Source organism: Gastrolobium bilobum, unplaced genomic scaffold (genome assembly GCF_033153095.1).
Source record: "Gastrolobium bilobum isolate Gb01-03AN ecotype WA unplaced genomic scaffold, APGP_CSIRO_Gbil_v1 utg7917, whole genome shotgun sequence".
In the NCBI taxonomy this organism is placed as follows: domain Eukaryota; kingdom Viridiplantae; phylum Streptophyta; class Magnoliopsida; order Fabales; family Fabaceae; genus Gastrolobium; species Gastrolobium bilobum.
This window is the reverse complement of record NW_026898898.1, coordinates 477,408-492,102: the sequence shown is the minus strand read 5'-3', so window position 1 is coordinate 492,102 and position 14,695 is coordinate 477,408. Positions and strand designations below refer to the sequence as shown.

Here is a 14,695-nt window from a genome sequence, read left to right as displayed (position 1 = left end):
GCCGGATTAAGGTTTGGAAATTGACGTGACTAGCAGCCATCTAGGGTGTGCATTTTGATTCAAATCAATTAAGCTTTTAAACATTATAATTGTTTTCTTTCAGACAAGAGGTGTATTTGAATATGAGCATTGTTCCTAAATAAAGAGACCATTGAGGTGATTGAGCAAACTATTGGAATTAACAACTTGTCTCCAGATGTCGCTCATTTCCGAATCAACTGTTCATTATTTTATTCCGAATCATTCTACATATCTACTAATTGACTTATTGTCTTTGCCCTTATCATATAGGTAAACGGGGCTTGCTAGAACACCCTCATGTTATAAAAGGCAAGACGTTGCACCTACTTTGTTCGCAGAAAAAAAGAAGCTTATTGAGTGCTAAGGAGAAGCCTGAGATGGATAGCACACCCTCAAGTTCCAGAGTTTCAAGAACTGTCCTTCTCCTTTTGAGGGTCTTAACCTTTGTGTTCCTTTTGATTGCGCTTATACTCATTGCCATAAACAAGGTAGCCGTAGACATAAGTCATCGCCAACTTGAAGTCAAGTTCAATGATTTTCATGCTTATCGGTAAGCATTGTATTTTGTATTTCTACATTTATATTATCCGAGCTTTTAGGGTTCGTTTGGACGATTTTTTTTTTTTAAAGAAAAATGCTTTTAACTTAAAATCTGTTTAGACGTCTGCTTTAATAGGAAATAGAAGTCACAAAAAAAATTAAAAATATTTTTTTTTTGGAAACTAAAAGTTTTAGATTCTAAAAAAGACAAGAATCAAAAGTCAAATTATTTTAAAAAATCTAAATAACTTTAGCTTTTTTTAAGAAGCACTTCTAAAATAAGAAAGATATAAAAAATACTTTTTTTAAAAGGTGAAAGAAACTGACTTTTAGTGTTCTCATCTATAAGTCAACTTTGACCTTTCTATAACTAGCAATGTGAGAAGGTTTTCTATCCCAAACTAGTTATGATTAAGAATTGGTTTTCACATAGTTTATTCGTTTATATATCTTGCTAGGCAAATGCCAAAATTTGTCATCTACTTTTGCATTGCGTATTCGTTTATAGGTTAAATTAAAGGTTATAGTACACTCATATTGTATGAGAGTAATATAATTTTTTATAGATCCGCTGATTTTTGTGTCTATCTTTTTATTTTTTTTATAAATAATGAGACACACCACATAATTATATTTATAACATGAAATAATATATCTCTTATTGTATAAGAGTAATATAACCCTTAAATTAATAAAAAAAATCATATAATTTTTGTTCTTTCCTTTTTGAAAATGTAGATACATGATCTCCACGATAGTCATTGGGTTTGCATATAACATCGTCCAAATGGCACTCTCAATCTTCAGTGTGCTCTCAGGAAACCGTGTATTAAGCAGTAATGGTGGCTATCTGTTTGATTTCTTTGGTGACAAGGTACATTATTCCATAACAAATCTTCAGGCTCATGTAATAATAATAGGTTACCAAAAAAAAAAAATGTTCGACAAAAGTAAATATTCTCTTTGGCCTCAATATATATTTATTTTTAAGGGTTAATTGTTTTACCAGTTACTGCAGGGAGAAGGATCCATTTACAATTTTTTTTTTTTACAAATTACATTAAGTATGATCGGTCATACACTCTTGATTGAAGTAGTATGACCGGTCATACTTAGTGTAGTTTGTCAAAATTTATAAAAAAAAAATTATAAATATAACATTCTTCTTGATGGAGAAACAATTAACTTTTCCACTAAGAGAATAAAGTATGGAGTCAACCAATTTTTTTTTAAAAAAAAAAATGGAATTTTCGATGTCTATGCTCTGCAGGGTAATTGTTTCTCTTGAAGCAGGAGAAACGGGTAATTGTTTCTCTTGAAGCAATTGACCCTTATTTTAAACAACCTTTACATTCTTAATTTCCTTGGACAGATTATATCATACCTTCTACTTTCGGGTTCAGCTGCTGGATTTGGTGCATCCGAAGATCTGCGCAAAATATTCCATTCAATAGAACTTTTCAAATCCTTTTTTGAAAAGGCAAACGCCTCAGCTAGCCTTCTTCTTATTGGATTTCTGTTCACTGCAATAGCATCAACTTTCACTTCCTTTGCTTTGCCAAAGAAAGCTTAGCTTAATTCTGTAAATGATGTTCATGGATTATGATTCTTTCTTCCTTCACTAGTTTGCTTCAGTTCGATTCCTTTGGCAATCAATCAATTGTGACTTGTGGATTTGTATTTTCCTTATTTGTCTCTATTTTTTCACTCCTAAGATCTTCCCCAATTGTACTTGTTTTGATTTATTATAAATAGAATGAATTTAAAAGAAAAAATGTGTATCATTTTAAAGAATATAAAATTGTGTCATTTTAAGGTGAGAGAAAAAAAATAGATCATGGGAGAAAGAGAGTGCAATAAAACAATAAAGATGTGGATCCTACTTTTAATTAGAGTTAAATGACACAAGTTGTATTATTTAAAAGGACAAATAATTTTCTCTTAAATTTAAAATATTGAATATTATTATTTAATTATTTATGTACAAAATATTATACATGTGACTATGTGAGTGATTGCTTTCATAATAAAAAGCTAATTCTTCTTAAAAAAAATAAGATACAAATGTATCCTTTAATATCTCAAACAGAGCAACACACAATCGACCATTTATTTGAGCTTGCAAGCATGTGTTCCTAGCAATGACTTATAAATGATTCAAGCATGCTGGCATGGGTTTTATAAATGATTCATCCTTAATGGCCAAAATAATAATGATAACAACAACATCAAAAACAACAATGCACACTACTGTTGCTATTCGAGTGCAGACTGCGATTATTTTGAAGAGGCTGCTTAAAAAATGAATGATGAAACTGTCCATTTTGCACAATAACATGAACCAAAGAAAAACAAATTGCTCTTCTCAGTTCTCATTATTGCTTCTTATTCTTTTCCCTTCACACTGTAATGCATTTATTAAATAAGTCAAAACGAAATGACTTTAGCTGCCAATTGTACAATGTGACCATCACACGTATATAGGATTTGCATTGTTTGCACCAAACCAACACCAAAAACAACAAACCATGGGCAATTATTTCCATTAGTAACTACACTGAATAAGGAATTCCATCAGTTGACAAAAAACTAAAAACAAATAAATCGTCTAATTTCCCTTTGAAATTAAAGAACATTCTGAGCAGTCCTTCCCTATGGAACCCTACCTTTTCCAATACCCTCTGGGAAGCCTTGTTCTCTACAAGAGTGAAAGCCTGCAACCTTCTCAGATGAGGGAACTCTTGGAAGACTTGGGACAAAACAATCTTCAGTGCTGTGGTGGCTATCCCATGGCCCCAATAGTTGAACCCTAAAGCATACCCCAAATCTGCTTTATACCTATCATCACCACGCCAAGGAAGCACCCAAACAATCCCAATGGACATGTCATCAAGGCATATTGACCTTCCCAATGGGTGAATGTATTCATCTCTAATGAAAGCCAAAGCCTCTACCCTTGAACCACAAGTCTCCATTCTAGCATTCTTAGTTACTCTATCATCTCCTGCCCATAATAATACATCATCAACATCGCTTAGCTTGAATGGCCGTATAGAGATCCTTGACAAATCTATTGCCATAACCAACTAACTATAGATAAATGCTGTGTCTCTATATTAATATAGAAAATGATAATCTATAGCAGAACCAGACATTAATCAAGATAATTGTTGGATTATTTCTCTTTAATTAGATACAAATTCCAATGCGTGGAAGAATGAAAAGGCTTCATGGAAAAATGAAAGGACTTCGTGAGAGAACGAAAAGTCATATTGAACGTGGTAATGAAAGGAAATTTTTTTCGTGTCCTTCATGTAGATATATTTCTCCAATCTCAATTTCAGGGGGTTGTATTTATGTTAAGCCTCAAAAGATATGTTGCATCAACTATCTCAAGCCCTTCATCAAATATGCCCTTTCTATTTATTGACAGGTCTTTCAAGCTTTGCTTTATACATTCTACACCAATTGTTACTGCTTTATAGGTTTCCACCACTGGTTTTACTTTTAAGAATTTTCAAACCCCCCCTACCCCCAAAAAAAGAATTATTTTCACCCTCACACTGAACAATCATGGCTCTGCCACTGCCTACCAGTACCACATACTTAATGATATCTTCACTATCTTTCTCTCTCCCACCATATCAGGCAAAAGAAGAGACCTAGTTTAGGTTGATAAATGTTTTATTGAATTTGTTTCAATATCTTATATTTATATTTCAACATCAATATACTAAACTATTGCAAATTAATCAAAAAGGAAAATTCCAAACGCAAGTTAATAGGTTTAGGGTAACAGAACCCTAATCCCTGAATCAAAACCCTAATTTCCTATTAAAATCCTAATTTCAATTCTCAAATTTGTTATCAAGTGGATCATCATGGACCATAATCACATTAATAATAAAATAAACTTAATTGGTTCGTGGGGAGGATCACCACAAGAGAACCCATTATTTTTCTTTTGGATATTATTTATCAATTGATCGATTATTCAACTAGTTCAATCATTTGAGTCGGATGAGAGGGGCGGCAAAGCTTTTTCTATTAAATTTTAATATAACATATGCACTAACAACTCATCATTATGTGAAAGAATCACTAGAAATTTCAAATAACAAGGCAAAAGCTATTTAAATTTTAAAGCTGTTATTTTTTTAAAAAAATTACTTAATTACCGTCCCTGATTTATATTACATCTGCAATTAGGGTGTGTACGAACACCATTTTCTTCCCTCACACTGTTTTTGAAAAAAAAATTCTTTTCTATTTATGTTCTTTGGAATAGTGTCTGAGAAAAAAAAAGTGTTTGATAATATATTTTATTTTTATTCCGAGAATGAGAATTTTGTTTGATAACGCAACAAATAATATAATAAAAATACTTTTTATTAAGTATAAATTTTTTTCAAATCATCACTTTCCTTTCCATGGTGGTGGCGTGATGGTAGTGATTGTCAGGCGGATCCAGAGGGAAGTCCGTGGCAGGAGACCACCACCAATGGGCTCCAAATATACCAAGTGAGTCCGACACCACATCTTAACCCAAAATCTTAAGGCATTGGGTTCATGGGTCCACTCACTTATATATTCTTCACTTAGACCATTACCAACCAATGTGAGACTCATTACATTTGAATATCTCAATATTCTCCCCCTCAGGTGTGAAAGCCAACATTGATATATTTCCCCTCAACCGAGTACCCCAGGGCCCAAATACTCAACCCGCTTCCTAGTCAATTACCAGGCTAGCTCGAGCACAACCCGGCTCTGATACCATTGTCAGGCGGGTCTAGGGAGAAGCCCGTGGCGGTGGGCGGCCACCACCAATGGGCTAAGTTAGCCCAAGTATACCAAGTGAGTTCGACACCACATTTCAACCCAAAACCTTAAGGCATTGGATTCATGGGTCCACTCACTTATATACACTTCACTTAGTCCATTACCAACCAATGTGAGACTCATCACACTTGAATACTCCAACAATCTACCCCTCAAGTGTGAAACCTACCATTGATTTGCTTCCCCTGAACCGAGTACCCCAGGGCCCAAGTACTCAACCCGCCTCCTAGCCAATCACCAGGCTAGCTCGAGCACAACCTGACTTTGATACCACTGTCAGGCGGGTCCAGATGGAAGCCAGTGGTGGGGGACCACCACCAATAGGCTAAGCTAGCCCAAATATACCAAGTGGATCCGACACCACATCTTAACCCAAAACCTTAAAGCATTGAGTTCATGGGTCCTTCCACTTATATACTCTTCATTTAGCCCATTACCAACCAATGTGTGACTCATCACACTTGAATATCTCAACAGTGATGACATAGTGGTGGTAGTGACGACAGTGGCTGCGGCAATGATGGTGATAATGGTAGCGATGGTGGTGGTGGTAATGACAAGGTGGTGGTGGTGATGGCAGTTGCTGCGACAATTGTGTTGGCGGTGGTGGCGTGCTAGTGGTGGAGGCATGATGGTGATAGTAGTGGCAATGGTGGTGGCGATAACGATGACTTGGTGATGGTGGTGGTGACAGGAGTGGCGCGGCGATGGTAATGGACTAGTGGTGGTGGTAATGGTGGTGGCAGTGGTGGCGTGGTAGTGGTGGAGGCATGGTGGTGGTAGTAGTGGTGGCGATGGCGATGGCGATGACGTGGTGATGGTGGTGGTGACAACAGTGGTTGCGACAATGGTAGTGGACTATTGGTGATGGTGATGGTAGTAATGGTGGCGACATGATAGTGGTAGTGGTGACGATGATAATGGTGGTGATGGCAATAGTTACAATGATGATGATGGTAGTGATAATGGTAGTGGTTGATAGTGGTTGAAAGGCATGGGTTTCTCTTTTTATGCCTGGAAAAAGAATAGAAATTTTTTTTTTCTGTTCCACATAATAAAAATTAAACTGATTAAAACAAAAAAGATAAATTGACTTCACCAAACGAATTTTCTATTTATTTTTATTTCTGGAAATAAAAAAATTTCGAAATTGATTTCGAAAAGATTATTGTACAAACCCTTGGTGTTAACAAAACAGAAAGATCGGAGTTATAGGACCCAATTTTTTATTCTACGCAAAAACTCTGATTGCGTGGTACTCCAAGTTGACGGTGGCTATATTTGTATTTTCACGAGCTTTCTAGATGGCTGAACAGTTTTTGCGGTGAGATTATTCGGTGTAGATTTATAGCACTCGATGGGGTGTAATACTTTGAGGCATGTAGTATTTCAATATAATAGTATCAAAGCTCAGAAGTGTGTAAGGGGAGGTGCCTCACGGTTCGGTGTAGAGTTACAAATGATCGATGTGTAAAAGGTAGCTCGAGCTAAAGAGAGATATTTATTGGTTAAAAAAAATCTCCAATAGTCGTAATAACCATAATATTTTGTGAGGAATTTAAATGTGAATGATTGAATGAAAAAGTCTCACATTAATTAAGAATAAATTAGGTAGGCACTCTATAAATGAAAGGATCCGTGTATCTAATGTCTTAAGAAGGTTTAGTATAAGTTTTTGGGGAAAATGTTTATGCAGTTAATGCAGATAAGTTATCTGCATTTATTTCAAAACGACGTCGTTTTGGTATTGAAATCTTAAAAAATTATAAATATAAAGACTATTATAACCCTGAAATAAATTAAAATTATAAAAATATTATGATTTCTGCCCAAAACGACGTCGTATTGGGCTTATTGTAGATAACTTATCTACAATAACTGCAGAAAAAGCGAACCCATTTGATTAAAATGCTGGGAAAGTGGGGATGAGAATTTTTTTGTCCCACGTTTGGTATAAGTAGAAGTGAAAATTATCTTAGAATACTATTTTTCTCGTCATTTTATTTTTAACTACACATTTCCAAAAAATAATATCATCCACCCATGGTATTATTTTTTTCCCTGAGAAATGCGTAACAATATTTTGAGACTAAAATGCTCGGATAAAATGAATGTTTGATGACTGACAAGATATTCAATATTCAAAATGATAGATCATTTTGTCCTTCCGGTTTAGATTTCCATCAATATTTTATAATCAATCAAATATAATATCATGGTCTACCAAACACCTTTTCGTAACTTACCCCAGAAAAAAAAATTCTTACTATATTCCTAAAAATCTTTTTTTTCGATAAAAAAAATATCTCCTCTACCAAATATATCCTTAACATCTTAAATTTGATTATCACGTTTCAAACACACTTAATCATGAGCTCCTCCACAACCCAACAAATACATATGAGAAAAGTATACTCACCTCAACAGAAAGTGAGATACTTCACAATAAAGATTAAAATTCTTATTTATAACTTAAAAGTCTCATTTTAGCCATACATGACACTGACGTTCAATATAAGCCTTAGCTGCCGATCCATTGGACCGGCTAGTGTTACCAATCCAAAATAGAAACCGTTCTCTAGGCTGCCACGACAAATAAATTATTCACAGTTAATTTCACTCGCATGCTCTACGCTCACACACGACAAATAAATTAAACCTCATCAATGAAATAACGATTAAGATTGAAGTAAATTGATCCTTTCTTGTAGACAGACAGCCCAAAGATTTGGAAATTGACGTGACTAGCAGCCATCAACAACAACAACGCACAGTTGCAGACTACTATTGCTATTGGAGTGCAAAGTGGAGTTATTTTCAAGAGTCAGGCTTGAGGTTGCTTAAAAAATGAATGATAAAACTGTGCATTTTGCACAATAACCTTAACCAAATTGACCAAACTACTTTGACACAAATAGTAAGAAATTTGGGTTCCTTAACCAAAGGTTTCGAATTCGAGTCATGTAAATTAAAAGAAAGATTTGGGAGAGCCGCCTTCGAAAAGGTCCGACAATGCTCGAGTGGAAATTAATCTTCCGCTACGGTCAGAGGATACCCATGAAATTACTCAAAAAAATAAAAAAAATAAAAAAATTGCTCTTCTCAGTACTCATCGTTCCTTTTTTTTTCGCCTCGCGCTGTAATTCATTTATTAAATTAGTCAAAGCGAAATGACTTTAGCTGCCAATTGTACAACGTGACCATCACACGTATATAGGATTTGCCTTGTTTCCACCAAACCATCCCCAAAAACAACAAACCATGGGCAATTATTTCCATTAGTAACTACACTGAATGAGGAATTTCATCAGTTGACAAAAAACTAAAAACAAAGAAATCCTCTAAGTTCCCTTTGGAATAAAAGAACATTCTGAGCAGTCCTTCCCTATGGAACCCTACCTTTTCCAATACCCTCTGGGAAGCCTTGTTCTCTACAAGAGTGAAAGCCTGCAACCTTCGCAGATGAGGGAAGTCTTGGAAGACTTGGGGCAGAACAATCTTCAGTGCTGTGGTGGCTATCCCATGGCCCCAATAGTTGACTCCTAAAGCATACCCCAAATCTGCTTTATACCTATCACTATTATCACCACGCCAAGGAAGCACCCAAATAATCCCAATGGACCTGTCATCAAGGCATATTGACCTTCTCAATGGGTGAATGCATTCATCTCTAATGAAAGCCAAAGCCTCTACCCTTGAACCACAAGTCTCCATTCTAGTATTCTGAGTTACTCTATCATCTCCTGCCCATAAAAATACATCATCAACATCGCTTAGCTTGAATGGCCGTATAGAGATCCTTGACAAATCTATTGCCATAACCATCTAACTATAGATAAATGCTGTGTCTCTATATTAATATAGAAAATGATAATCTATAGCAGAGCCTGGCATACCAGTACCACATATTACATGATATCTTCACTCTCTCTCTCTCTCACACTCACCATATAATATAAGGCTGAAGAAGAGGGCAAAAAAAATTAATTTAATGTAATTTAAATAAATAATAACTAAAAATAAACCAATTTTAGTGTACCTCGTACATTGACTTTCCCACGACACAACCCTGGGAAGATTAGTGCATGTATAAATTTAAATTAAATTGTATGGAGATTTTATAAGTTCCAGGCGTGAACCACCGTGACTATTTATTCAATTAAATATAGTTTAGGTTGCTACATGTTTTATTCAATTTATTTCAATTTCTTATTATTTTATTATACTATATTTCAACATCAATACACTAAAATATGCAAATTAATCAACATGAAAAATTTAAGACGCAAATTAATCAATATTTTTTTTTCGTACAAGGCAAGGGCTAAGCCCCAAAAGAAAAAGAAACAGCTAATCCCTGAATTAACACCCTAATTTCCTAATAAAATCCTAATTCCAAAAATTGAATTCCAATTCTCAAATTTTTAACATCAAGTGGATCATCATGGACCATAATCACATTAATAATAAAATAAACTTAAACGGTTCAATGCCAGGACCATAATCACATTTTGTGAATGAATCACTTTAAATGTCAAATAACAACGCAAAAGCGATTTAAATTTTAAAGCTGTTATTTTTAAAAATATTACTTGATTGCCGTCCGTGATTTATATTACATGTGCAATTAGTATTAAATAAAAAATCTTGTCGCTTAGTGAAAAAATAGTTTATTTAATAAGAGAGGAGAATAACAAATCTTCTACTGCACTTTTAAATAAAAAAATATTTCTCCTTAGTAGCCTGCCCATTAAACTTGGTTAAAATTATTATTTATTTATTTAATATTTAAATTAAAAAAAGATATCTCATTTTTCTCATCATAATTTCTATTATATAATTGCTTCTCTCATGAAACATATAAACATAATAATTTAACTAAAATAATTGGGATACCACCAATAAACTCAAAAAAAAGTAACAGTTGAAAAGAGGAAAATTAATTTCTGGTTTTAATAGTTAATTTCATTCCCATCACAAATCTTGGGGTAAATTGATCCTTTCGGGTAGACAGTAAATATCAACTCTGGCATACTTGTGTAGCAAATTCGCGTCCCTCTATTGCTGAAGGACAGCGAATCACAGCCCAAAGGTTCTAGGATTTGCATTTTGATTCAAATCAATTAAGCTTTTAAACATTATAATTGTTTTCTTCCAGACAAGAGGTGTAATTGAACATGAGTGTTGTTCCTAAAGAGACCATTGAGGTGATTGCACAAAGTATTGAGATTAACAACGTGTGTCGTCGCTCTGTGTTGCTCCTGATATTGAATGCTGCTCCACATTATGCAGGTTTTGGCATCATTTAATTATGAACTATTTTTTGGCTTAAATAATAGAGTTTTCTTAGAAATAAATTTGAACAAAACAAGTGTTGAAGTTGAACTATGGAACATGCTCCTATCTTCTGTCTCTTACACAGCATGAGCCATTCTAGGAGAACCACTGTTGATGCTGCACTGAACTTGAACCTCCTTGTACTCACAACCAAGGGCATCTTCTCCTGAATCTCCAACTTCGCAGAGGTAGCTGAATTGCTTTGACCAGCCTCTTGTTCCTTGTTCAAATGCTTTGTGACAATCTCACCATTAGTACTATTTCTTAGTACATACCTATTTTAGAACTTTCAACGTATCATCGACCCCAAAGACATATTTCCTAGCATCTTGGCTGATCTCTAAAACCACCGAGTCCCATGCAATCGAAATATCTCATGAATAATTATTTCTGCTATTATTTTCACAATTTTCTTCACGATCATCACATGTATGTTTGACACTGCTAAAACTCTAAAAAAAATTATATGCTCTTTGATGATTATATAAAATTATTAGCTTAAAAATTACTTAAAACTATTCATTTCAAAAAAAAAAAACACATTTCAAAAAAAAAAATTCATACAACTTAAAAAAACTCCTCTCGTTAGCTTCTGACTTTTGTTTTTTTTATTATAATTTACTTTTATTATAAGAGTTTTTGTAAAAACCTATTTGACATAGCGTCTAATTATAAGAAAAAAGAGAAGCTAAAAAAACTCTCAAACAGGAACTAAGTAATTGACATAATTATAAATAAGTATGTGTCTCTCACGATGTGGTCTCTCTTATATAACGAACAATCATTCCAAATGAACTAGAAATAAGGTCATGATATTTCCATGAAGATTAATAAACTAATAAATGTTATAATAAATAAAAAATAAAAAATATTTATTTATTCAAAACCGATGATAGCAAGATTTTCATATGCATTAAAATCTTAAAATACAAATAAACTCTCTTCCTCTATAATCACCAAATTCCCGATAGTTGTTACGAATAGAACCATTCAATAAGGGCTTATTGTTTTTTGTTTTACTTTTATTACAGAAAAAGTGAATGAGTCTTATTGTAATAAGAAGAGAGAGAAAATGTTAATATAATTCACTTATTCATAGAAACGTTAAACCCATTAAATAATAAAGATTGCATAAACGGAGTATGAGTAGGTTGAACGTATAAACTGTGTTGCTTATCTTGATTCATAAGAAAAATTAATATAAACACAGCCTATTGTATAATTTTCATAGGAAAGCAATGGCCAGAACCGTGAACAGTGGTTGCTCAATGATGAATAGGTGCAGTGTTCAAAGAGCGTAAATAAAACAATATAGTTAGGCAAATTATCAGTGACGAAAATACGACCATGGTTCTCTCTTTTGATGAACCTTTAGTTTTCTTGTCTATTTCCCCTCTCACTCAGAGATCATAAACTCCGCAATCAACCCTTTCTTTGAAAACTTTAGGTCATTTCTAATATATTTTTGGTCCCTCCCTTTTTGGAATCATAATCTCGGATTCCTGAAGCATTTTCTCAATTTCTTTAGTTGACCGTATTCCATTTGCATTCGTTATTGTAACCTCCATTTTGTTCCCTGCAGATACCTCTAATATATATACCAGCCCAGCAATGACCTTGGATGGCCACAGCTTTACATCATGATGAATAATGAAATTGATATATTTGCTTCCATTTAACCTCCTCCTTTTATTAAAATTTTGTTCCTTGTTAATTGATACCTCGTCAGCTCTAACAAGCCCGTTTATTATTGTCTTATAAAAGTATTTTTTTAATCAAAATTTAATTAAAAACTTTATATTATTTCAATAATTTTTTAAAAAATAAAAAATAATTTTAGTGCTTTTAGCGTCTATATCTATATCTATATATAACTAGAAGAGAAAAATTACCGGAGGACAAAAATATCACGTGTTTACTTTAAATTCAATGAACCAGATTTATTTTTACACTTAACCGGTTAATAACAATAATAATAAATAAATAAAACAATAATAATATATACCCTTAATGGAAATTAAATGAAAAATATAAACTAAATGAAAACGAAAAATACTTTAAAAACAAAAAATAAATTAGCAACGGAAATTAAATGAAAAACATAAATTAAATGAAAATGGAAAGCACATGAAAAATAAAAAAGATAGACACAAAAATCGATGAATTTATAAAAATTTATATTACTCTCATGCAATATGAGCAATGTTGTTAAGATCGAGATCTTACTGAAGAATTAAGATCAAGAGGGGATAAAAAAATTGTAAATCATACAAACGACACGATCGTAAAATCATACCTGTTCATATAAATGGTTCGTTTTTGTGTGCAGTAAGTCTAATACGACGTCGTTTTGGACAGAAATCATTGTGTTTTTGTAATTTTAATTTATTTCAAGAATATTATAATCTTTATAATTATAATTTTCTAATCTTTTAATCTCAAAACGACATTATTTTGGAAGTAAATGTAGATAATTTAACTGCATTAACTGCAAAAATATTTTTCTGTCATATAAAATTTAAAATTACATAAATAATTAAATAATTTCTCACATAATCATATTATCTTAAGTTTTTTATTTAAAATAAAAAATAATTTATTACATGATCCTTAATTGATACAGCTGTAACGTAAGGTTGGTGGTCGCATAAGCTTTTTTATTTACCTCGAGGAATAGACTTGTCACGTGACAAAACTCTAGAAGGTTTGAGCAACAACATGGCAATGATGTGGCAAGCATTCACATTTATACTAACAACTGTTATCTAGTAGCGAATAAGCGACAAAGTGGAAAATGTGCAAAAACACTGTGCTCTTTTGAATCCGAGAAGCACAAACAGAGGCAAAGAGAAACCACAATAAAGGTGAGTGTTTGAGAGAAGATGGTGATGAGAATGGACCATATTAGTCTGGTTGTCGATTCCAACGGCGTGCACGACAAAGGTGAGTGTTGGTGAGAAGAAGTGTGATGAAACTGGTGTAAGGCTGTGAGCTATGAAGCTCTCCTCTCCATCTCCATCTTACAAAGTTTTCTTTCTTGTGATAGTTGTTCTTCTCTTTTTAAGGTTCTTTTATGTGGTTTTTCTCTCTCTGATCTCCGGTATTTAATTCCAATCGGTGAGGCTTTTTTCACATTCGTTAAAATGGTGAGATCGGACGATTCATTGAACGATTTTACTTGTCGATCTCACATGATCTCGATGGAGAATGATCTCACTTGCGATTTGGATCGCTGGGTTGAAAAAAATCGCAGGATCGTACGATCCCACGATGTTAATCGCGATATTGACAACGTTGATGGTGGCTATATTTGTTTTTTCAAGAGAGGGGATGTTATGTAGTATTTCAGTATAATTGTGATAAAATAAGTAACGGTATAGACCAAAATTTAGTGGAGAGTCACGGTGAATTTGTCTCCAATGACGTGTAAAAAAATGTTTTTTCAATGACAAGAAATGTATTTATAGGTGAAAAAATTCTCCAATGAGAGAATAAGTTATTTTGCTGTACGTGAAGCAAATACACTCATATGAAGCTGAGATATGAAATATAGATAGAGACATAGAGTCATCCTCCGCGACAAGGGTCTAAAAATTTAGAAAAGTGACTCCTTGATATCAACCTTAGTAGCCTGCCCATTAAACTATGTTTGTGTGGCCGATACATACAGGAATTATTTATAACTTAGTGAATAAATAGTTTATTTATTTATTTTTATTTTTATTGGGGTAAGCTGATGGGAATACCCACAGCAAAAAAAAAAAAAAATAGTTTATTTAATAAGAGAGGAGAATAACAAATCTTGTACTGTACTTTTAAATAAAAAATATTTCTCCTTAGTAGCCTGCCCATTAAACTTGGTTAAAATTATTATTTGTTTATTTAATATTTAAATTAAAAAAAAAAAGTCTCTCATTTTTTCATCATAATACGAGGGAACTAATGGCTGTTTCTA

The 14,695-nt window shown here is 33.3% G+C and overlaps 3 protein-coding genes across 3 annotated transcripts; 1 reads left to right on the top strand and 2 right to left on the bottom strand.

Moving 5' to 3' along the window:
* Nucleotides 1-398: 398 nt before the first annotated feature.
* LOC133285129 (CASP-like protein 4D1) lies at nt 399-2,134 on the top strand. The gene is made up of 3 exons (XM_061482300.1): nt 399-571; nt 1,300-1,435; nt 1,934-2,134. Exons 1-3 carry the CDS (start codon nt 399-401, stop codon nt 2,132-2,134), a joined length of 510 nt encoding a protein of 169 aa, XP_061338284.1.
* A 979-nt stretch (nt 2,135-3,113) lies between these two features.
* Nucleotides 3,114-3,641, bottom strand: LOC133285135 (uncharacterized). Its single transcript, XM_061482309.1, has one exon. The coding sequence runs from the start codon at nt 3,639-3,641 to the stop codon at nt 3,114-3,116; it is 528 nt and encodes a 175-aa protein (XP_061338293.1).
* Nucleotides 3,642-8,536: 4,895 nt separating this feature from the next.
* On the bottom strand, nt 8,537-9,302 carry LOC133285197 (uncharacterized). Its single transcript, XM_061482387.1, has one exon. The coding sequence runs from the start codon at nt 9,226-9,228 to the stop codon at nt 8,689-8,691; it is 540 nt and encodes a 179-aa protein (XP_061338371.1). The 5' UTR covers nt 9,229-9,302; the 3' UTR covers nt 8,537-8,688.
* Nucleotides 9,303-14,695: the final 5,393 nt, after the last annotated feature.

What these genes read in the sequence shown, in the direction of transcription:
- LOC133285129 (XM_061482300.1), top strand. Translation starts at nt 399, where the DNA reads ATGGATAGCACACCCTCAAGTTCCAGAGTTTCAAGAACTGTCCTTCTC. An exon ending in AATGATTTTCATGCTTATCG is followed by an intron (nt 572 to 1,299) that starts GTAAGCATTGTA and finishes TTGAAAATGTAG; the next exon opens with ATACATGATCTCCACGATAG. An exon ending in TTGATTTCTTTGGTGACAAG is followed by an intron (nt 1,436 to 1,933) that starts GTACATTATTCC and finishes TTCCTTGGACAG; the next exon opens with ATTATATCATACCTTCTACT.
- LOC133285197 (XM_061482387.1), bottom strand. Translation starts at nt 9,228, where the DNA reads ATGGTTATGGCAATAGATTTGTCAAGGATCTCTATACGGCCATTCAAG.
- LOC133285135 (XM_061482309.1), bottom strand. Translation starts at nt 3,641, where the DNA reads ATGGCAATAGATTTGTCAAGGATCTCTATACGGCCATTCAAGCTAAGC.